The sequence below is a fragment of the Panthera tigris genome, chromosome F3 (assembly GCF_018350195.1).
Source record: "Panthera tigris isolate Pti1 chromosome F3, P.tigris_Pti1_mat1.1, whole genome shotgun sequence".
Taxonomy (NCBI): Eukaryota; Metazoa; Chordata; class Mammalia; order Carnivora; family Felidae; genus Panthera; species Panthera tigris.
In genome coordinates this window covers 2,621,751-2,643,462 of record NC_056678.1, presented here as the reverse complement: position 1 = coordinate 2,643,462, position 21,712 = coordinate 2,621,751, and the positions used below count along the sequence as shown (strand labels likewise).

General features: G+C 51.3%; 1 protein-coding gene and 1 long non-coding RNA gene across 7 annotated transcripts; both read left to right on the top strand.

Moving 5' to 3' along the window:
- Positions 1 to 288: 288 nt before the first annotated feature.
- Positions 289 to 4,882, top strand: LOC122235831. Its single transcript, XR_006213901.1, has 3 exons — positions 289 to 510; positions 3,037 to 3,112; positions 3,523 to 4,882. It is a non-coding gene; the product is annotated as an uncharacterized LOC122235831 (long non-coding RNA).
- Positions 4,883 to 6,305: 1,423 nt separating this feature from the next.
- On the top strand, positions 6,306 to 20,594 carry SDE2 (SDE2 telomere maintenance homolog). 6 transcript variants are annotated; one of them, XM_042976166.1, is made up of 9 exons: positions 6,416 to 6,487; positions 7,289 to 7,463; positions 8,308 to 8,362; positions 11,900 to 12,017; positions 13,639 to 13,750; positions 13,996 to 14,165; positions 14,851 to 14,965; positions 17,079 to 17,565; positions 20,262 to 20,594. In XM_042976166.1, exons 2-9 carry the CDS (start codon positions 7,372 to 7,374, stop codon positions 20,481 to 20,483), a joined length of 1,371 nt encoding a protein of 456 aa, XP_042832100.1. In that variant the 5' UTR covers positions 6,416 to 6,487; positions 7,289 to 7,371; the 3' UTR covers positions 20,484 to 20,594. The 6 variants fall into 6 exon arrangements, with proteins under 6 accessions (XP_042832101.1, XP_042832102.1, XP_042832100.1 ...); XM_042976165.1 differs by having other exon boundaries at positions 7,289 to 7,481; XM_042976169.1 differs by lacking the exon at positions 6,416 to 6,487 and adding an exon at positions 13,326 to 13,428 and having other exon boundaries at positions 7,422 to 7,463; positions 8,179 to 8,362.
- Positions 20,595 to 21,712: the final 1,118 nt, after the last annotated feature.

Here is a 21,712-nt window from a genome sequence, read left to right as displayed (position 1 = left end):
TTAACCGACTGAGCCACCCAGGCGCCCCCTGGCTGCACACGCGTTTAACAGTAACGTGGGATGGACTTCGCGCTGTTTCCTGAACCCCAAGCTCTGCTCCTCGGGGCCTTTCTAGAAAGTAGCGCGTGTGCGCGAACGTGTGTCCCCAATCAGCTTATCCACGCACACCCCTCCCAAACCCGGCGTCTCTGCTCCGGTCTCTCCTACGTGCCTACGGGATGCCGTGCGTGTGCGCGTGTGCGTGCGCGTGTGCGTGTGTGCGCCGCCACAGCCGGTGTTGGTCTGTTTAAGAGGCTTGTATTTGTTAGGGATTTGGAGCATCGGGCGCACAGACCCTCGCCTGTTTATGTCGCTGTCTCTGCGTCCGGTCCCTTGCCGCCCACCTCTCCTCTCCAGCACTTAGGAGGTGAGAAATGAATGGCGGTGGAATTGAATTGAGCGACCAACTCACACGGCGGGCCACTAAATCTTCGGTGGGAGCTGGGACGATACAGAAGCTCTCTCGACACCGTAAGTTCCTCTGCGCGCTGGCCTCTGCTCCCGAGCAGGAGGAGGGCAAGTAATGCCGTTGTGTTCTGTTATTACCTTGTCCCTCCAGAGGCAGAAAGAACGAGATAGCTCACCAGCACCGATGCTAAAAGCCAGAAAAAACACATATGGTAACGTAGGTTTTGCGGGTATATGGAGAACAAAGTGTGCTTTTATGTATTACAATGAACCGAGCTCCGTAAATGCCCTGAGGAATTGCCGGGTTTCTCTCTCTCTCTCTCTCTCTCTCTCTCTTTTTTTTTTAAACACCCCATTGGTTAATATTCAACACGTAGATAAAGGACTCCCACAACTCAATACCAAAAATGCAAATGATCCAATTAAAAACGGCAGAGGACCGGAACAGACACTTTTTCCAAAGAACATTTTCCAAAATACATGACAAGGTGTTCAGCCTCATTAGTCATCAGGGAAATGCAAATCCAAACCACAGTGAGGTATCACTTCACGCCTGTCGGAATGGCCTGGGTGGCTCAGTTGGTTAAGCATCTGACCTCGGCTCAGGTCATGATCTCCCAGTTCGTAGTTCAGGTTCGTGGGTTCAAGCCCCACTTACGGCTCGGAGCCTGGAGCCTGCTCGGGATTCTGTGTCTCCCTCTCTCTGCCCCTTCCCTGCTCTCACTCTGTCTCTTTCTCTTTCAAAAATAAGTAAACATTAAAAAATTAAAAAAAATTTTTTCTTTTCTTTTTTTAATGTTTATTTTTGAGAGAGAGAGAGAGACAGCTTGAGCAGGGGAGAGGCAGAGAGAGAGAGGGAGACACAGAATCCCAAGCAGGCTCCAGGCTCCGAGCCGTCAGCACAGAGCCCGATGCGGGGCTCGAACCCACAAACCGCGAGATCGTGACCTGAGCCGGTCAGATGCTCAACCGAGCTCCCCAGGTGCCCCAAGATTTTACTTTCAAGTAATCTCTGCACCCAACGTGGGGCTCGAACTCACAATCCTGAGATCAAGAGTCAACACGCTCCACCCACTGAGCCAGCCAGGGGCCCCCTGCTTTAATTTAATATTAATATCAGCTGGAGGCTGTGTATGAATTTCCTGCATCTTCACATTGCAGCAGCTAATGTGTGTTGTTTCGAACCTTCTGCCAGCGTCCAGAGGCTTTCCACGGTGATTACAGGACATCATGCATTCTGTTTCCTTTATGACTCCTTCAGAGAGCCCAGATACATGCATTGCAGATTTTTAGTAAATATTCAAAGGAGAGCCCTCTACGAATTTACAGAAAATCGGAGAATCCCTTTATCTTCTCATCCAGAGGGGCACAAGGCTCTGGGTAATTAAAAGAGAAATTATGTGTTGAAATCACCGTCATCTTATAGTAACTGGAGAAAATTGGTTATTTGTACACAAAACAGTTTGTCTGACCCTCTATTTGAACTGCCTTAAAGTACAATAGGTGTTCAGGAGAGGGGACCGGAGCGGCTACGACTCTCGGTATCCCGTGCTTTGGGGACACATGCCACCGTATTGGACAGCTGAGTTTTCTTCGTTAGCGTTTAACCCACGTGTTCATGAATGTTCAAAATTCTACCCTGTTTGGTGGGCTTCTAAAATGTGTATCAGAGGGTGCCTGGGGGCTCACTTGGTTAAGCGTCCAAAGCATGGGTTAGGCTCAGATCATGGTCTCTTGGGCTGTGAGATCGAGCCCCGCGTCGGGCTCTGGGCTGACAGCTCAGAGCATGGAGCCTGCTTTGGATTCCGTCTGTCTCTCTCTGCAAAATAAATAAGCATTAAACAAAAATTTTAAAGATAGTAAAAAAAAGGAAGAGTCCATCGATGAGGCAGACTTCACTGTCTTATTTTAAGAAATTGCCACAGCCCCCCAGTCTTCAGCACCAACCACCCTGACCAACTAGCAGCCCCCAATATGGAGACCCTCCCAGACACAAAAGGATTACAACTCACTGAAAGCTCAGATGGTGGTTGGGGTGTTTTAGCAATGAGATATTTTTTCATTAAGGTGTGTGCATTGTTTTAGACGTGATGCTAATGCACACTTAATAGACTATAGTATAGTGTAAACATAACCTTTATATTCATTGGGAAACCAAGAAATTCCTTTGACTTGCTTTATTGCGATATTGGCTTTCTTGTGGCGGTCTGGAACGGAGCCCACAATGTCTCTGAGGTATGCCTGTACCCCCCTCCCTCCCTCTCTCTCTCTCTCTCTCTATCCACCCTATTGGCTCTGTTTCTCTAGAAAACCCTAATACAGTCAACACATTCTAACGTCAGATCATTAAAAAATATTCCTACAGACCTATGAGTTTTCCAGGAGAAAAATCCCCTTTTCAATGGCTTGGCCATGCAGAATTCATAAAGAACTATGGGTCTTTATTGCCAAGAGAGAAATTGAATTTCAATGTTGAAAGAATTCCAGTGCTCAGATACTCCATTTATGGAAGATGTGTGCTACGCCAGTTTGCTTTATAATTCTAATACAGTGACCGAAATTAAATTTTTTTTTTTTTTATCATAACAGCATTATTTGATGGCGACTTACGAATGAGGATAACCAAGAGGCCTTTGGAAGCGAGTGTTGTGATAAATCAAACAAGGTAATATCCAGGGCGATCGGGAGTGACCGAATTTATTGATGAAAGTCCACCCCGAAGGAAGATCCTTCCTTCTTGTGGACACTGCAGAGAGGTGGGCTTCTGTACCCAGCACTGGCTGTGGGTCCAGATTTTTCTCCCGGCCGGGCACCGCCACCCTACTCCTCCGGAACCTCCGTCTTCTCCGGCTCCTGCCCAGCACCAGTGCTAAATGCACACCTTTTCTACCCTCAACTCCACCTCGCCCTGGACGTGCCCTGTTTCCTTCTGTCCAATAAAGGCGGCAGGGTGGGGCTGTGCCTTCTCTGGCTGCCACACGTCTTGGGTCCCTGTGTCAGGCTCCGCCTCCCACGCCATCCACCCCCCAGTGTGGACTCCACAGCTCCTACCCAGAAGCTGTTTTTCCATCCTAGGAGCTGACCTCATTGTTCCTGGGGCTGGAACCATCTAGAAGGCAACACTTGCCAGTTTAGGAGTTTATGCACTTTTGTGTTCGTGGCACAGGAGGAACCAAGCCGTACCATTGTCTTTTGTCATAACGATGGCATTAACACTTCCTTTTCTTGCCCCTGAGCATGAACATGGCTGAAAACACATAAGTGTGCCCTGAATGTCACACAGGGACGTAGTCTGCAAATTCACTAGTTTTGGAGCCCTGCTGTCATTGGTAAAAATTGCCAGAATGTCCAGACTCGCTTCCTGTTCTTGCGGACCAGCGTGACATTTTGGCTCAGTTGAGCCCGTCCATGGGTTGCCACACAAACATTGTCGGGAGCTGTCATTTCCTGGCAGGGGACAATAATCCCACATCGCCCCGGGACGCTCTCACAGTGTCCTCCCGGCCCCAGCCAGTCCTCAAAGAGCAAAGGTGGAGCCAGAGTCAACCTTCTGGAGAACGCGGGCAGGAACAAAGTGTGGCTTATTGGAAAGAACACCGAATATGTCCCCGGAGCAGGGCTACACTATTTTGCTAATAGAGGAACTGACCTCCACCCACTCACCACCTACTGGTCCCAACCCTACATGCATCTTCCTGTGCCTCCCCTGACACCATGAGGTGGGGAAGGTGACAGCAATTCTATGTTTCCATAACCGCCGACCAGCCTGGCCACACAACAGTGCCCATTAGACACCACTGTATACTCTCAGCTGCCCGGCTAATGAGCTATCTTCCTAGAATTTTTTCTACTCCTATATCCTTGGCCAGAGCTCTAGCTTTAGGTAAGCTTCCTCATTATTGTTATTCATTTGTTTATTTTAGAGAGCTAGACCATTGTGTGGGGGAGGGGCGGAGGGAGAGAGAAGGTTCCAGGCTTGGTGTGACTGCAGGCTCCATCCACCAAAGTCTGGGATCATGACCTGAGCCGAAATCAAGAGTCAGACACTGAGCCCCCCAGGTGCCCCTCGAGTTGTTTTTTTTAATAATAGGAATTTAAGTGTAAGAATGAGATAAAGAGTGAACAGTTTCATTCAGACTTGGTTTTAGAAGGATGAGATTTAATGCCAGTAAATAAATGATGTGGACTTTCCTTACTAAAAAGGACTAATTGATCTTTACATATTTGAATCATTGCCCTGAAACAAAAATGTTATATAAAGCGAAGGTGGTCTTTTGTCTGCTTGCTTGTCGGAGAGGAGGACCTTTGAGATAGCCATTTTTTTTTTAATCCCAAGGAAGAAGAAGAAATGAATGAACAAAGAGGCTTGGGGCTTGGCTTGGCTCCCTGGAGGTTGCATGTTCAGGGGGCACTGAGGATGGACAGTGGGGAGGCTCAAGTTTTCCAAAGTTTGGACTGTGTTCTTTGTTTTTTCATGTTTATTTATTTTTGAGAGAGAGAGCGTGCAAGCAGGGGAGGGGCAGAGAGAGCGAGACTGAATCCAAAGCGAGCTCGAACTCACAAATGGCAAGATCATGACCTGAGCTGGTCTGCCGCTCAACCACCTTAGCCACCCAGGTGCCCCCCCCCTTTTTTTTAATTTCTTTTTTAATGTCCGTTTTATGTTGAGAGAGAGAGAATCCCAAGCAGGCTCCGTGCGGTCAGTGCAGAGCCCCACGTGGGGCTCGATCCCACGAAGCAGGAGACCATGACCTGAGTAGAAACGCAGAGTCAGAGGCTTAACTGACTGAGCCGCTCAAGCGCGCCCCCCCCCACTGTGTTTTCATACTTGGTGCGGCCCCCATGGACTCCAACCAGGGTCACCACGAGAGCCACTCTCGGAAGCACTGCTCTCGAGGCACGACATCCTCACCATTTGGTGTAACTCTTCTGTCCCTGGGCCCTTTCTTCGCGTCCATTTCCCTCTGGTGTCAGGGAAATAAACACACCAGTTAGAGCCTGTAACTTCAGGGGCCTTGACCTTCCGAGTTCGCTCCTACAGCCACCCTTCAGGGACTTCCGAGTCTCTGCGAGGTGTCCTCTGCCCAGTGTCTTCAACCGCATAGGGTGGCCACCTCGGGTCAGCCCTGTGGAGTCCCCGCGCCGGGCGGTCAGCCTGCCTCGCCCTCTGCACCGCGGGGCACTTGGCCGTGCGGGCGGCCAGCCGCGGTCCCCATCGCCTCCGGGTCCCCGCACCGTGGGCCACTGGGCTCTCCACCCCCCCCCACCCCGGCCCTCGCGCGGCCCGCTGCAGGGGGAGAGGGGAGGCGGTGAGCAAACGGCGCCGACAGCAGGAAGCAAGAAGGCCCTGCGCGCGGCCGGCAGCTGCTGCCGAGGAGGTGGGCGCTGGGCCACCGGGGAACCCCCGCGGCCGCTCCCTGGCCCTTGGGCGGGGCGGCTCCGAGGCCGGAGGAGGCCGCCCCAACCGCTTCCGGGACTGCAGGGCCGCGCCTCCCGCCCCCGGGGAGCGCGCCTCCTCCGGCCCCGGCTCGCCGAGACCCAAAAATAACCGCGCGGCGTCACCGCAGGGGCCGAGGCCCGCGGGCGGCGCCCCGCACCCGCCTTATCGCTCGCGGCCAGAGCGCTGGAAACGCGGCCCCGCGCGGCCTTTTATACGGGGTCCCCCGAGCCCCGCCCCAGCAACGTCTCCTAGCAACGCCTCGCCCGCGCGCTCCGGCGCCTTATCGGCCTCCTCCAGGCCTTTCCCGTTCCCCTCCCCCGCCGGCGCGGCGCGGCGCGAGGGCCCGGCCCACGTGACTGGCCCCAGGGGAGGGGCGGGGCGAGCGGCCGCTGTGGGGGCGGGGCGCTGAAGGCCCCGTGACGCCATCGAGGCGCGCCGGGCGAGTCGTGGCTCCTTCTCTCCCGGCAGTCGCTCGCTGAGATGGCGGAGGCTGCGGCGCTGGTGTGGGTTCGCGGCCCCGGCCTCGGGTGCCAGGCGGTGCGCTGTGCCTCGGCCTCGTGCTCCGTACGCGATGTGATCCGCCGGCACTGCCAGGATCAGGTGGGGTTCGAGCTCCCCGGGAGGAGGGAGACAGCGGCGGGCGGAGCGGGGCGGGGCGGGCGGGGCTGGGTGACCAGGGTCTGGCGGGGGTGAGTCTCTTCCCTGGGGTTGTGTTTCTGGGGCTGAAGGCCCCCCTGTGCGAAGGTGCTTCGAGCTGATGCTGAGGCCTTGTTTTGCTTTTGTGTTGGGGTGGTGGGTGGTGGTGGTTCTATCTCCCTCCAGAGCGGGGAGCAGCCCCTCCGCTCTCAGGCGCTCAGTCCCGCCCTCGGTCTGGACTCTCAGCGCCCCGGGGCATTGTTCCTCCGTGCGTTCAGGAGGCCGTTGGACCCGCTGGCTTCTGAGGCTCATTTCCTTACATTTCCCCTGCATGCACCCTATGCGTTTTGTCCCCTGATCACCCAGCCCGGTTAGCTCCAACCCGGGACAGAGTGCCCTGTCCAAACCCGGGCCACAGGATGGTGGCGGAGGGAGACGGGAAATGGGTTGGTAGGGTCGCCGGTCGAGGCCCAGCCCTCCCACTCGTGTCCTGGTGAGGGCGTGGGTTCGTGCGGTCTGTCGTTTAGATCTCTTCATTTGGCGGTCACATTTGTCCGTGCATATTTTTGAACACCTGTCACGGACTTGTCAAGTTCTGTGTGCGGTTTACTTAATAGTCAAGCAAGCAGCTTTTACCAGCCGTAAACTGGTAAACCTTGAACGTGTTTGGTTCTTCAGTGGTCTCCCTGAATCTAATTTTAATTTTGGCACTTGATGGAGTCGTCTGTTTTTCTTTATAACCTCACGAAGTCCCTCTTTTCCTAGGCTGTTTCTTCTGCTTTGTTACTTATGGGCTTAACACATGTTAACACTGCAGTCTAAACCGAATTTGTATTTGGACCGGTTGCATGAGGAAGCAACACGTCTTTGCAAATAATGTGGTTTCTCAGCTTCCCCATTTGTTTTTCTACACTGCAGTCCAGTGTGAAAGCTGTCAGAGGTGTGTTCGGCCATCCAGGTGGGGAACTATTTTACAAAATAGGTTTTAGTATCTCTGAAAATCTTATTTCATGAATAAGTGCAACATTAGTTTAGTGATTTTAATATCTCTGAAAATCTTATTTCATGAATGTAGTACGAAATACATGGGATTTTTAATACCTCTGAAAATATTTATCTCATGGCAGTTGATCCAAAATGACCAGAAAGAATAGGATCTTAATCATGAGAAGTATTGGAAAGAATAATTCTAAGTAAGAGGGGAGAAATATAAATGAAGGATTCAGTCGGGTGCTCAAGAAATATGACCGTGGCATGTGTGAACAGAAACAAGAAACTTATAAAAGGGCATTTGATGAGATACTGGAACGAATAAAAGTAGCTCAAGTTCACGTCTGTGCTTTTTATTTTTATTTATTTACTTATTAAAAAAAATTTTTTTTAACATTTATTTATCTTTGAGAGACGGAGCGAGACAGAGCATGAGCAGGGGAGGGGCAGAGACACAGGCAGACACAGAATCCAAAGCAGCTGCAGGCTCCCAGCTGACAGCACACAGCCTGACGCGGGGGCTCAAACTCAGGAACTGCGAGATCGTGACCTGAGCCCCCCAGGCGCCCCACATCTGTGCTTTTTAAAGCCAAATTATTGGGACGCAGGATGAAGTCAGTGTTAGTTCCCACCGAGAGAGTAAAAATCTGTTGGCTGGTCTGCAGGCTAGGATAGCACAGATGAAGCCGGCTGCAGAGTTAATAGGAAATTTATTTCTCCCGGGGACCTGGTGCGGTTGTGAAATGTCATCGTGACTCCCTCGGCCGTCTCCTGCTTTCTGATTCACCGAGAAGCCTCGATCTAGAAAATTACAGACTACGAGACACTTTCCTGTTTGAAACGTTATCGGTAAGAATGAAGCATCCCACTCTTGCCTGGAGAATCTAAGTCCCTTTGATCCAGAGAAGCACTCTATCTGGATTTCCAGCCCGGGCGCAGGACTTCAGATTCGGAGTTCTGAACACGACATTCCACGTTTATCTTAACTTTGTGGTTTCCAAGGAGACAGGAGCCTGGATCTAATCTACTTCGTAGTCTGGACCTGATGTTGCCCCTTTTAGACACAGCTCAGCTCATTTTGAGTCTCTCAAAACGCTTTCATTTAAATTTCACCCAAATTCCACCCTTGCCCCAAATCCTGCAACAATTATTTTTGGTGGTGGTGGTGAGACACCCCTGCGAGTGCAATCCCCCCCCCCCCCCCCCCCCGTGAGTCAATAAACTTGGCTTTGTTGAACTACTGGTCTGTCTCTGGTAGCCTCAGGCTTTGTGTTTGAAAAACTTGATAATGTGCAAAGGTTAAAGGCCCTTGAATTGATTCTAAATTTCCTTTGCTCTTGGTTTCTACTAGTGATTGTTGACAAGCATGTGACAAGTAGAAAATGCAATTTTGTTGATCAGTTGTCTTAACAAGCAGTTCTTGTTTGGAAATGGAGTGTGGTGTATATAATTTTTCTGCTTTCGCATGAATGTCTTTTAAAGTTATTCAGAATTTTGGGGGCACCTAAGTGGCCCAGTCGGCGAAGCATCCAGCTTCGGCTCAGGTCATGATCTCACGGTTTGTGGGTTCAAACCCCACGTAGTCTCTGTGCTGATAGCTCGGAGCCTGGAGCCTGTTTTGGATTCTGTGTCTCCCTCTCTCTCTCTGCCCGTGCCCCGCTTGTGTTCTCTCTTTCTCGAAAATAAATGAGTAAATGTTAAAAATTTTAAAAAAAATTGTAATTACCCTCGCTTTGCCCAGTGTCCTGTCCCGTCTTCCCTACTGAATGGCTTACTTAGCGTTAGTTCTCTCTCCCCTGCATTTCCCAGTGTTTTGCCTTTTTCCTGGATCAGTCCTCCCAGTGCGCACACTTGAGCCCACATCCCTTCCAGCTGTCCCCTCATCTTCCCTGGTTTTCTTTATAGAAAATACTCTTGAACGTAAACCTCTCTCCTTCGGTACGTCCTCCAGTCGGGCTTCTGTGCCCATCACTCCAGCAGGCCGACTCGCGCCTCCCGGGTCAAGGTCTTGTGTGTTGCCGTATCTGGTGATCAGTTTCCAGTCTTCCTCTCTCGTGGCCTCTCAGCTTCCGTGGGCACAGGCGACCGTTCCCTCCTTGGCATGCTTTGCTTACCGGTCCAGACGTCACCCTCGTTCTCTTCCACCTCACTAGCCTTCCTTCCAGTGTCTCTTGCTGCTTCCTCCTTATCTCCCTGGTCTCTAAACCTTAGAGTGGCCGGGCCGAGTTTTCTGATCCTTCTTCTGACGCTCCTTCCTCCCCCACGTGGGCAACTTCGTCCATTCTCAGGGCGGTAAGTACCATCGGTGTGTTGACGTCTCCCAGATGTAAGACGTCTCCCAGATGTAAGGCTCCAGCCCAGCCCTCTGCCCCAGACTCCAGACTTGTGTCCCCACCGGGTTACCCCGCATCTCGCATGGCTATTAGGCCTCTCAAAGAAGCACACCCAGCATGAGGCCAGTACTCTCCCCAAATACGTGCCGTCTCACTCTTCCCCTTAGACCAGATTTTTGGGCTCCTCTGTATTCCTCTGTTGATCTCACTGCCCTCACTCAGGGCACTAGGGCCCCTCACGGTCCTCATCACCTTCCGTCTACCACCCTGGTGCAGATGGCCCTCGCGTCTCACCTGGATTGTCATGATAGCTTCTCGCTGACGTCTCTGCTTCTGTAGTCTCATTTCCAGTTCACCAGCTTGAGTGATCCTTTTTTTTTTTTAATTTTAATGTTTTATTTATTTTTGAGACAGAGAGAGACAGAGCGTGAGCAGGGGAGGGGCAGAGAGAGAGAGGGAGACGCAGAATCCGAAGCAGGCTCCAGGCTCCGAGCTGTCAGCACAGAGCCCGACACGGGGCTCGAACCCGTGAATTGCAAGATCATGACCTGAGCCGAAGTCGGATGCTTAACTGACTGAGCCACCCAGGCGCCCCATAGAGTGATCCTTAAAGACTATAACTCAGCTCTCAGTTTGTTCAAAACCCTGCAGTGGCTTCATTCAGAGTAAAGCCAGAGTCCTTACAGTGGCTTCTAAGGCCTTCTCCTTCCCCTTTTGGAGATTTCTTCCAGCCACATCGGTGGGGTTGCTGTTCCATGCGTATCTAGGCTTATCCCTCCTGCCCGCCTTTGCATTTGGGCTCTCTGGAGTGCTGTCCCCCACGTGGCCTGTTCTCTCCCTTTGCTTAATTCTCTGCTCAGATGTCACTTGGCCCGAGAGGCTCCTCTTGACCACCTGTATGTAAAATGTATTACCACCATGCCCGTCTGCGTATGCTGCCCCTTCACTCTGCTCATCGCCATTTGACATAGTATGTACTTCGTGTGTTCGTCATCTGGGTTTCCCCGCTGGAGTGTAAGCTCCGTGAGGGAGGGTCTGTGTTCACTGTATTATTCACTACGGTATCCCAGCGCTTAGAAAGTACCTGGCAAGCAGTAGGGACTTAATATTTGTTGAATGAACAGATAGTTCCTGTTGAAATAGCTGTGTGGTGTGGTTCAGAGTGAGTGTTCGTTGTGTCTGTTTTAGGAAGATACCAATCATGCACTTTAAAAAAAATTCTTAGAGCTTGTGTGCGCAAGCTGGGAAGGGGCAGAGGGAGGGGGAGAGAGAATCCCAAGCAGGCCCCATACTCAGCGAGGAGCCCGACACGGGACTTGATCTCACGACCGTGAGATCCTGACCTGAGCCGAAATCAAGAGTCCGACGCTCAATGGACAGAGTCACCCAGGCACCCCACTAGTCATGCATTTTTCCTTTTGTTGGCGTTTGGTCTCTTAGCACTTGATGTTACAGATTTAATTGTGTACTTCGGAGGGTACTCCTCTGTTGTCTCACTTTATGGCATCACAGACTTGGTTAGAAGACTTAACAGTTTATATATTTTTTATCTATCACTTGTTCTGAGAATTTTTGAGATACACGGAGCGGGCTTAGGACTATGCCGGCTTCTGCTGTGAGTCGGGGACACGAGCAGAGATCACCGCCGCCAGCTGGCCCAGAATACTTACGGTCACTTCCAAACCTGTTCGGCCTGACATTCCCCATTTACAAAAGTCAGGACAGAATGGGACTTGCAGAGTTACTGGGTCTGAGCCCCATACAGCTCCCTACCTTGGCTCTGGTTTCCCGCCAGAGAAGAAGGCAGCGGTTTTTATTTTCACCCGAAAGACAAAAAGTTCTCGTACGTATCATGGTGGGGTGTCAGGAAAAAATTGTGCGAAATGACTTTTTTCTTTCAGTAGTTTCGACTTTCCGTTCAGCAAATGCTCGTTGACCACTCGCTGTCTGCGTGTAACTGGAGTAAATGAAAAGATAACGGGCCAGGCCCCTTCCTGCAGGAAACTCGTATCGTCTCGTAAACAGCATTTAAAAACCCCAAACTTGTCTCTAGGATGTTCCAGTGGAATGCTTCTTTGTGAAGTGCGACGGATCGCTCACGGACACCAGCGACAGAGTGCGGCATGGCGCCGTCTACAGTCTGGAACCCAGGCTCCGCGGTGGCAAAGGAGGTAGGACAGGAGCGGCGGCTGCTCACCGTGGAGCCCCCACCTTGAGCCCCGTGCGTTAGATTCACCAGCTCCTTGGCCTCTGTAGTTTCCGGTTTTGTTTGCCTTCTGGAATCCTTTAGTTACTTACCTAATTTTGAATATTTTCTCTTTTATTCCTTTTTTTTTTTTTTAAAGTTTATTTGAGAGAGATCTCAAGCAGAGGAGGGGAGGGGGCGGGGAGAGAATCCCACACAGGCTCTTCACTAGTCAGCACAGAGCCTGATGCGGGGCTTGATCTCACGAACCCCGAGGTCATCACCTCAGTCAAGATCAAGGGTTGGACGCTTAATTGACCGAGCCACCCAGGCACCCCTTTCTTTTATTCTTTTTGAGGAGCATATTGTCTGATTAGTTTCTACCTTCGTCAGCAGGGTAACACTCGGGCAACCTAGGTTCTAAAACTTCGGGGAAGATTTGATGAGAGACGATCATTACTCTGTCCAGTTTGCTGAAGGAGGAACGTTAAAACAACTAAATCGGCTTGTGAAATAACAGTCATTTCCAGGTCGGGGTAGATTAAGAGGCAAAAGAAACTAAAAGAGCAAACGCTGAGATTTACCGTGGTCCTGGGTATTTCTCCTGATGTACTGGCCTGTAATCCCGACGCTTTCTCAACACCTAGCGTGATTTGGTGCGGTTTTCAGAGAGCTGGCATCGAATTACAATCATCCTGCTGCTGTTTGAAACTGTGTCCGTGAGAATGAAGCTTATCATGTGAGCCAGTGACAACTTAAAATTGCTTTTCCTTTGAAACTCACTGCAAAATCTCACCATAAATTACTTCTTAATTTTTTTATTAAAATTTTTTCTAAGTATATTTAAGAGAGAGAGAGTTGGAGCACCTGGGTGGCTCAGTCGGCTAAGCATTCGACTTCGACTCAGGTCATGATCTCGCCGTTGCTGGGTTCGAGCCCCGTGTCAGGGTCTGTGCTGACAGCTCAGAGCCTGGAGCCTGCTTTGGATTCTGTGTCTCCCTTTCTCCCTCTGCCCCTCCCCCCCACTCGCGTGCGTGCTCCCTCTCTCTCAAAAACAAAAAAAAATTTTTTTGAAAAATTAAAAAAGAGACAGTGGACACGTGAATGCGAACGGGGGAGGGGGCAGGGGCAGAGGGAAGGGAGAGGGAGAACCCCAAGCAGGCTCCACGTTGTCTGCACAGAGCCCAGTGTGGGCTCTGAACTCATGAACTGTGAGATCTTGACCTGAGCTGAAACCAGACGCTTAGCTGACTGAGCCACCCCACGGGCCCCTCACCATGAAGTTTTGTTTAAGTTCTTCATCCGGGAATCTTGGGATCTGTGGCACTGGGCAAAGCCCTCCGAAGAGCCCCAGTGGCGTGGATGCAGTGTTGCGGAGATCCAAAGGAAGGGCGAAGGTGTGAGGCTGAATCGAGTTTATCAGTACTTGTACCTGGGTGGGGTCCTGACATCCCTTTCTTTAAAAAAAAAAAAAAGAAAGAAAGAAAAAGAAAGAATGAAAGAGATCCTTTTTACTCTTGTGGCCGAACACCGTTTTCGCGAATTGGCCTTTACCCACCCCCTCGAACCCCCTCACCTGTTCTCTCCAAATGTGTGTGTCTGCTCAGGGTTCGGATCTATGCTCCGCGCGCTTGGTGCTCAGATTGAGAAGACGACCAACCGAGAGGCTTGCCGGGACCTCAGCGGGCGGAGGCTGCGAGATGTCAACCACGAGAAAGCGTAAGACGCCCCCTGTTTTGGTTGTTTCCAAGAGAGCGGTGTTTTCTGTCGGTGGTGGTCGTGCGCGTGCCGTGCGTACGGAAACGTAGACTTGAAATGTTAGCGCTCTCATCCATCGCTCTCGACTTTCATCCCTCCCTGTCCGAGGGAAAGTCACAGCACGCACGGGACAGGGCGAATTTGTCGCGGGGGAGGGGCTCTTTCTGCGTAAACGGGCGGGTGCGTGAGCGTCTCTCGCATCCCAGGATGGCCGAGTGGGTGAAACAGCAGGCCGAGCGAGAGGCTGAAAAGGAGCAGAAGCGTCTGGAGCGGCTGCAGCGGAAGCTGGCGGAGCCCAGACCCTGCTCGGCCAACCCCGCCTACCAGCGGCAGTGCCACGAGATGGCCGAGCGCCTGGAGGACTCGGTCCTCAAAGGTGAGAAGGAGTCACGCCGTCCCCCGAGGACCGGATGGAGGCCGGGGGGTGGGGGTCTCCGCTCAGTGACAACCCACGCTCCTTACACCCCAGAACAGACGGCACACTCACACGGTATTTGTACTTGACTCCCGCGGGCCCCACGTAAGAACCTCCTTGTGCTCGGAGGGGCTGTCCTGTGTCTTCAGGAGGAGTTGAGACCTCAGCACGTTTGTTGCTAGTTTTAGGTCAGTGTTTTTAATGGTATTTTAAGGAGAACGATGGTCCTCGGCTTCCGTGTGTGTTTTTTGTATCCAGAGCGTTAATGCTGGGGCCGTTGGGGGTTCGGCTGAATAAGAAGGAATCTTTTCAGTCGGGAGGTTATGACAAAGTGATACCCAAGTAATGTGTACAAGGGGGCAGACCAGCAGGCGTGGGGAGGCCGGACACGAACCTGTCCGTGTCAGGGCTGCAGACTGGATGCCGGTGTTTTCCAACCTGCTTCCAGAGCCGGGATGCTCAGTGCTTAGCTCTGTGTAAATTTGAGGTGACTCTCACAGTGACCGTAGCAAATCTTGGTCCGATAAGAGACTAGATCCGGAGCTTTGGATGACAACGCAGTTGTCTTGTAGTCCGTACTGGGTATGACTTCTTTAACTGTCCTTACTCCTGACAGCGTAACTGAGTTGTTAACACTTGTGGTTAGGTATGCAGGCTGCTTCCAGCAAGGTGGTGTCGGCGGAAATTGGGGAGAGTCGGAAACGACCCAACAAATCAAAAACGGACAGAGGAGCCAGTTCAGGGAAGAGGAAATGCTTTTGGTAAGCATACGCTTCGTTTTCATCGCGAAGAGATCTGTGCGGACTGACGCATTTCCTTCTTGTCTGTCTGGCGTAAACACTTGTAGTTTTTCATTTTTATTTATTTATTTTTTAAGTTCACTTATTTATTTTGAGAGGGGGGAGGGGAGGGGGAGGGAGGGAGAGAGAGAAGGACAGAGAGAGAGAATCCCAAGCGGGCTCTGCACTGGCAGTGCAGAGCCCGACGTGGGGCTTGAACCCGTGAACTGTGAGATCACGACCTGAGCCGAAATCGAGGGTCGGACACTTATCCGACTGAGCCACCCAGGCGCCCCTGGCATAAACACTTTTTAAAGTAATGTTTGAAGGGAGCTCAGAAATTTCCAGAATGCTTCGGTCTTCAGGTCTGCACGGTTGTCACGCTGGACACACCGCTCATGGCTTCTGCCTCGAGTACCAGGCATGCCGTCTAAAGGAGCAGGGTTTTTTTTACAGTGAAAGATCACCTGAAAGTAAGTTTATACTTGAATTGCTGTTTGGCGTTGAAAGAGTTAACTTTCAGACATTCTTGGTGGAAGCTGTACTTTCTAGATTGTTCTGTCTTCTCTGTGGTTTTTCACGGTCGTTACTGACGTGTTTGGCCGCTGCCCGACCTCTCCTGGCCGCTTGTGCACTTGCCGCTGGAAAGCACAGTGGTGCCTTTTCTTGTCCGTCCCCGGGAGCTCTCCCGCCCTTCCCACTTGGTCCTCCGGTTACTAGTTCTAGAAAATCCCTTGGGCCGAGTTCTAGAAAATCCGTCCAGATGGATCTTGCTTCCTTGTTGGCTTCCACCTTGGGGATAGAAAGAAAATTATTAACCGAAGACCACGTAACTCTGCGAGTCCAGCATAGAATCTGGGGTGTTCTTTGTGAAATAGGAACCAAGCGTTCTTGAGAGAAAAGGTAGCGGTGTCGTGTGTTGGGGCAACGGCTAGCGAGACAGAGACAGTGTGAGCAGGGAAGGGGCAGAAGGAGAGGGAGAAAGAGAGAGGATCCCAAGCAGGCTCTTCGATGTGGGGCTTGAACTCACGAACCGCGAGATCATGACCTGAGCCAAGATCAAGAATCGGATGCTTAACCGACTGAGCCACCCAGGCGCCCCGAGATACGATTTATATACACCAAAGTTCACACGTTCTGATTGAATAGTTGTGTGAGTGTTGAAAAATCGTGTAACCGCTACCAAAATCAAGATACAGAATATCGCATTTCCCTAAAAATTGCCCGTGTGCCCCTTCACGGTTAGTTCCCGTGCCCCCAACCCCGAACCCCGCTGATCTGTGGTGTGTTTGTTCTGATGGTTTTGTCTTTCTGGGGGTGTCCCACAGCCCTGCGTGTCTGGCTTTTCTCACTTAGCGTGATGCTTTGCAGCCCGTGGCTGGGATTGTATGCGTCATTCGTTCCTCTTTAGTGCCAAGTATTATCTTCTCTATCTCTCCGTTCTCCTGTTGATAGCTTGGGAAGTTTCCAGTTTGGGGCAATTACAGACTTTCCTTTTAACTGCTTGTTGTCTTATCTAGTTTCTAACAGTTGAGATTTCATAGGAGATAGGAAAAATAGCTTTAGACAAAATCACTTTTGCTCCAAGAGATTCACGCCTTTATTAAAGAGGAGTCCTGGGGCGCCTGGGTGGCTCAGTTGGTTAAGTGGCCTGGGTGGCTCAGTTGGTTAAGCAGCCGACTTTGGCTCAGGTCATGATCTCACAGTCTGTGAGTTCGAACCCCGCGTCGGGCTCTGGGCTGACAGCTCGGAGCCTGGAGCCTGTTTCAGATTCTGTGCCTCCTTCTCTCTCTGACCCTCCCCTGTTCATGCTCTGTCTGTCTCTGTCTCAAAAATAAATAAACACTAAAAAAAAATTTTTTTTTAAATAAAGAGGAGTCCTTCTCGGATCTTTAGGACAGTGGGTTCCAGGCGGGTTCCGGTCGTAACTGAATCTCGCCATCTGTTTATCCCCGGGAGTATCTTCTGGAACTTACCTGCCCTCCATCTCCAGCGAGCAGATACTTGGATCCGACAGGGCCCGCTCCCTGGACAGGCGGGGGCTCTGTCCCACATAGAAGCTGGGGGTGGTGTCACGCCTTTCTGTCCCCTGCAGGTTGGGCACGGAAGGACTAGAGACGGTGGAGGAGTCCAGCTCAGAGACCTCGGATGGCGACGGGGAGGAAGCTCCCGGCACTTCAGGAGTGAGCTTCCACACTCCCAGAAGCGGCGATGGCGCTGAGGCGGCAGCCGAATCTGCCGGCAGCTGTCCGAGGGCGGGCGTGCAGGCTGCGGACTCTAGGCCGCCGCAGGCGCCCGGGCCAGGCTCTGGGTGTGCGGTCTCCGCAGACACCGGGCCGGGCCGGACCTCCGCCGGGGGGCGCGAGCAGGGGACCGTGGCCGTGGAAACAGAGAAGAGCCTGGAGCAGGGAGGGGCCGGGGGCGAGGAGCCCGCAGAAGAGGGGGCGGCCGGGGCAGGACCGACCGAAGAGACACAGGCACAGACACCGGAGGCGACTGACCCGGCTGCCGAGGTAGCGCCCGGAGAGTGCGGGGGAAGCGCGCCCGTGACCAAACCGGAGGACGGCCGGTCAGGAAACACGGTAAGTGATTGGGGTCCCGTCTCCGGCCACGTCAGCCTTATGGCCTCAGTAAGTCCTTGAAATGAAAACGTGCTTCCCCCCTGGGCTGCTTGGGGGAAGGTCTGTTAAATGACCAGCGGTGCGAGGAGTGAAGCTTGCCTAACCCCTCCGAAAATCCTAGATTGGTTTCTTTTCAAGTCTGGGGTGTGTGTCATTTTGCCACGGGGTGGTGTCCCTGGTTCCCTAGTTTATCGGTTCTAAGCTGCGCATTTACCATTTTAGTAATCTGTGAATTTGGACACATGTCACGTATCACAGTTTAGTTGGTATCGGTTATCCTTTTTTTTTTTATGTTTATTTTTGAGAGAGTGCAGGCGCCCACGCCCGAGTGGGGCAGGGGCTGGGAGGGGGACACAGAGGGTCCGAAGCGGGTTCCACACTGACAGCAGCGAGCCCGACGCGGGGCTCGAACTCACGAGCCGTGAAATCACGACCGGAGCCAACCGCTGACGCCCAACGGACGCAGCCCCCCAGGCGCCCCCGTTTATTCTTTGTCGATAACATAGACGATAACGAGGCGTGATGCGGCAGATGGCATTTTAGAGGGGCTGAAACGTGCTCATTTTCTAGCACCGAATCCCCGGTTGCTTTGTTTCTTTCTCGCGTGCGAGACTGTTGGGACAGTTGGCGTCAGCGGGATGTGACGCTCTCTCCGCAGGGAGAGGGGCAGCTGCCTTCTAATTTGTCTTCGCATCTTAAGCTCTGCATCCCGCCATCAAAGGATGGTTTTCGCTGCGCACAGTGTCCCTCTGGTTGTTCAGGACTCACGGCCTTCAGTGGACCAGCTTCCAGGAAGACTCTTCAGCGTTTACCGTTTGATCTAATAACGATTTGCTTTTTAGACTAGCCGCACCCGGAACTACCTGCTGTCCTTCGGTAAACACGAAGCCTTTCGTTATTTGTTTAACCAGCACCTTCCCTGCCCTCAATTACAAAGCAGGAAGGCATCGATTGCATTCTCTAGGGAGGACAGGGGAATTGTTTATGCAAAGGGCTTTAATTTGGCTCTCACGCCATCTCTGCAGGGGTCAGCCTGTAGCTTTTGTGTTACTCTTTTTTTATGTTTACTTTTGAGACAGAGAGACGGAGTGTGAGCGGGAAGGGGCAGAGAAAGAGAGGGAGACACAGAATCCCAAGCAGCCTCCAGGCTCCGACAGCTCGGAGCCCAACACGGGGCTTGAACTCATGAACTTTGAGATGGTGACCTGAGCCGAAGTCGGCCGCTCGCCTGACTGAGCCACCCGGGCGCCCCTATAGTATTCTTATATATTAGAAGCTTTTTCCTGTCTGAAGTCATAGAAATGTGAGTAAAGGGATATTTTAGGCATAAGATAAGGAGTAAGACCCGGTTGACTTCTTTGAGCCTTCAGTCATGGAAACTGTTCTTGGTGGGGAGGTACCGATGTGTTTCTCACCACCATGTGCAGCCGTAGGTGGTGATTTAGGATTTGGCCAGAAATAATGAAACCAAGATTTACTCCTGAAATCTACCAAAGTGGTTCTTTCTAAAAAATAAAGTTCAACAAGAAGGATTAAGATTCTGTCCCTAGAACTCTTGAACGATTGAAAAATAACTTACTGTGACGGAAAATTACTCTTCTTGAATATATATTTTTTATGATTTTTTTTAATGTTGATTTATTTTTGAGAGAGAGACACACAGTGTGAGCAGGGGAGGGGCTGAGAGAGAGGGAGACACAGAATCGGAAGCAGGCTCCAGGCTCTGAGCCGTCAGCACACAGCCCGACGCAGGGCTCGAACCCACGGACTGCGAGATCATGACCTGAGCTGAAGTCGGACGCTTCACCGACTAAGCCACCCAGGCGCCCCATTGGATATATTTTTTAAAAACTCCCGTATGTGAACATTTTTGTCCTTTGCAGAGCGTCCCTGGCTAGAAGTATTTCCTTGCGTCTGAGAGTCTGGAAAGGCTGCCGGACGGCTCGAACGATTACAAGGCTGTTGAACCGTGTTTGGATTTGTTGAGTTATAAACGTGGGAACTCAGACAGTCTTGATCATTAAGTTAGAGAGCGTCAGGGTGATGGAATCAGATGTGCGGGCCTGGAGTCTCATGAATGTTAAACTTTCCGAGGGTGCCACTCTTGGTTGTAACAGTGTGGGGCTGGGCTGGATGTGTCTTGCTGTTTGACCTACTGGAAAATCCAAAAAAGAAGAAAAGTCATATTAAGAATCTTGGGGGGGGGGGGGGGTGCCTGGGCGGCTCAGTCGGTGAAGCGTCCGACTCTTGGTTTCGGCTCCGGTCATTATCTTGCAGTTTGAGAGTTCGAGCCTCGATTTGGGCCGACAGCGTGGAGCCTGCTTGGGATTCTCTCTCTCTCTCCCTCTCTCTCTGCCCCTTCCCCTCCCGCTCAGTCTCTCTTGAAATGAATACACTTAAAAAAGGGATCTGGGCATCTTGTAACTTCTGTGACTGTTCTGAATGCTTGTTTCTGAATGTACAGATGAGAAATTCATGGTCGTCAGTGTTCGTAGTGAGAATCTGTGTGGAATGACATGTAGACGATTATTAAAATTCAGTAGCGAGATGCGGCTAATTAAATGAGAATTCCTTGATCAGCAGAGCACCGTGGACAGTTAAGGAGAGTCCTCAGGGGGAGGAGCTGGTTTTAAATACTTTCTTTTCTTTCCTCTCAGGATACTGGTCTGGCAACTCTAGATTTGCTGGCATTCACCTCTGCGGCGGAAATGGAAGCGCTGGGCTTGGACCGGCTCAAGAGTGAACTGACGGCCCGGGGGCTGAAATGTGGGGGCACCCTGCGGGAGCGGGCCGCCAGGCTCTTTTCTGTCCGCGGCCTGGCCAGGGAACAGATGGACCCCGCTCTGTTCGCCAGGCCGCCGAGGGGGAAGAAGAAATGAATGGCCCTGGCCGATAAACTCCTCCTGTATCGTCTGGCGTTTCTGACCTGCATAGTGGTGGCTCTTGGCCATTCTTCCTGTTCATATTAAAGCTGACTTTTTAATAACCCAGTTCCAACTCTCCTTTTGTTCGCTCTTTGTAGAATTAATGTGTGAGACCGTCTGGGCCGGAAGTTTTCTTTGCGGGATGGGTTTTTATAACAGATTTCGTTTTCTTTAATACCTATAGGGCTGGTCGGCCTTTTGGTTTCCTCTTGTGTCGTTTAGGCAAGTCATACTGTTGACCCTTGAACATCACAGGTTTGGGAAGCATGGGTCCACAGGTATGTGGGTTTTTTTCAGTAAGTACAGCACAGCACTATAAACGTATTTTAGGATTTTTCCCAGTAACGTTTTCTTTTCTCGAGTTCACTTTATTGTGAGAATGCCACCTGCAAAGTAGGTGTTCAGCCGCCGTTTATGTTCTCAGTCAGGCCTCCCGTCCACAGGAGGGTAGGGGTAGCCGGGGTATTTGGGGGCCGTCCAAAGTTATACACGGCTTTTCGGCTGCCCGGGGGTCGATGCCTCTAACCCCTGCATTGTTCAAGGGTCAGCTGTGTTTTTGAGGAATTTATTCATTTGACCCAAGTTGTTAGTTTTTTGGACATAATTACTCATGGTGGTCCCTCCCTGTTTATTTATTTACTTTTTAATTTAAGTTTTCTTTAATTTTGAGAGGAAGGAAGGGAGAGAGAGTGTGCACAGGGGAGGGGCAGAGAGAGGGAAAGAGAGAGGATCCCAAGCAGGCTCCGCGTTGCCAGGGCAGAGCCTGACACGGGGCTTGAACCCACAAACCGTGAGATCACGACCTGAGCCGAAATCAAGAGTCGGATGCTCAACTGACTGAGCCACCCAGGCGCCCCTAGGCCTTTCTCTCATACAAGTATTTAAAGTTACACGCTTTTCTTTAAGCACCGCTTTAGATTGGTGTTAGATTTATTTCGGGTCGATTATCTGGAAGTATATTGCCTACTTAACAGGGGTTTGTTTTCTTTCCCCTAAATATCTTACTGATTTGTGCTTTCATTCCATCAAGGTTGGAGAATATGTTTATGGTTTCAATCTTTGTAGTCTTACTCATGATATGACTCCGTATGTGGCCTGTCTTGCTGAGCGTTCCACATACACTTGAAAAAAAAATACGTTTTCCGAAATGGTGGGTGAATTTGTTCTGTAATACCAATTAGGTA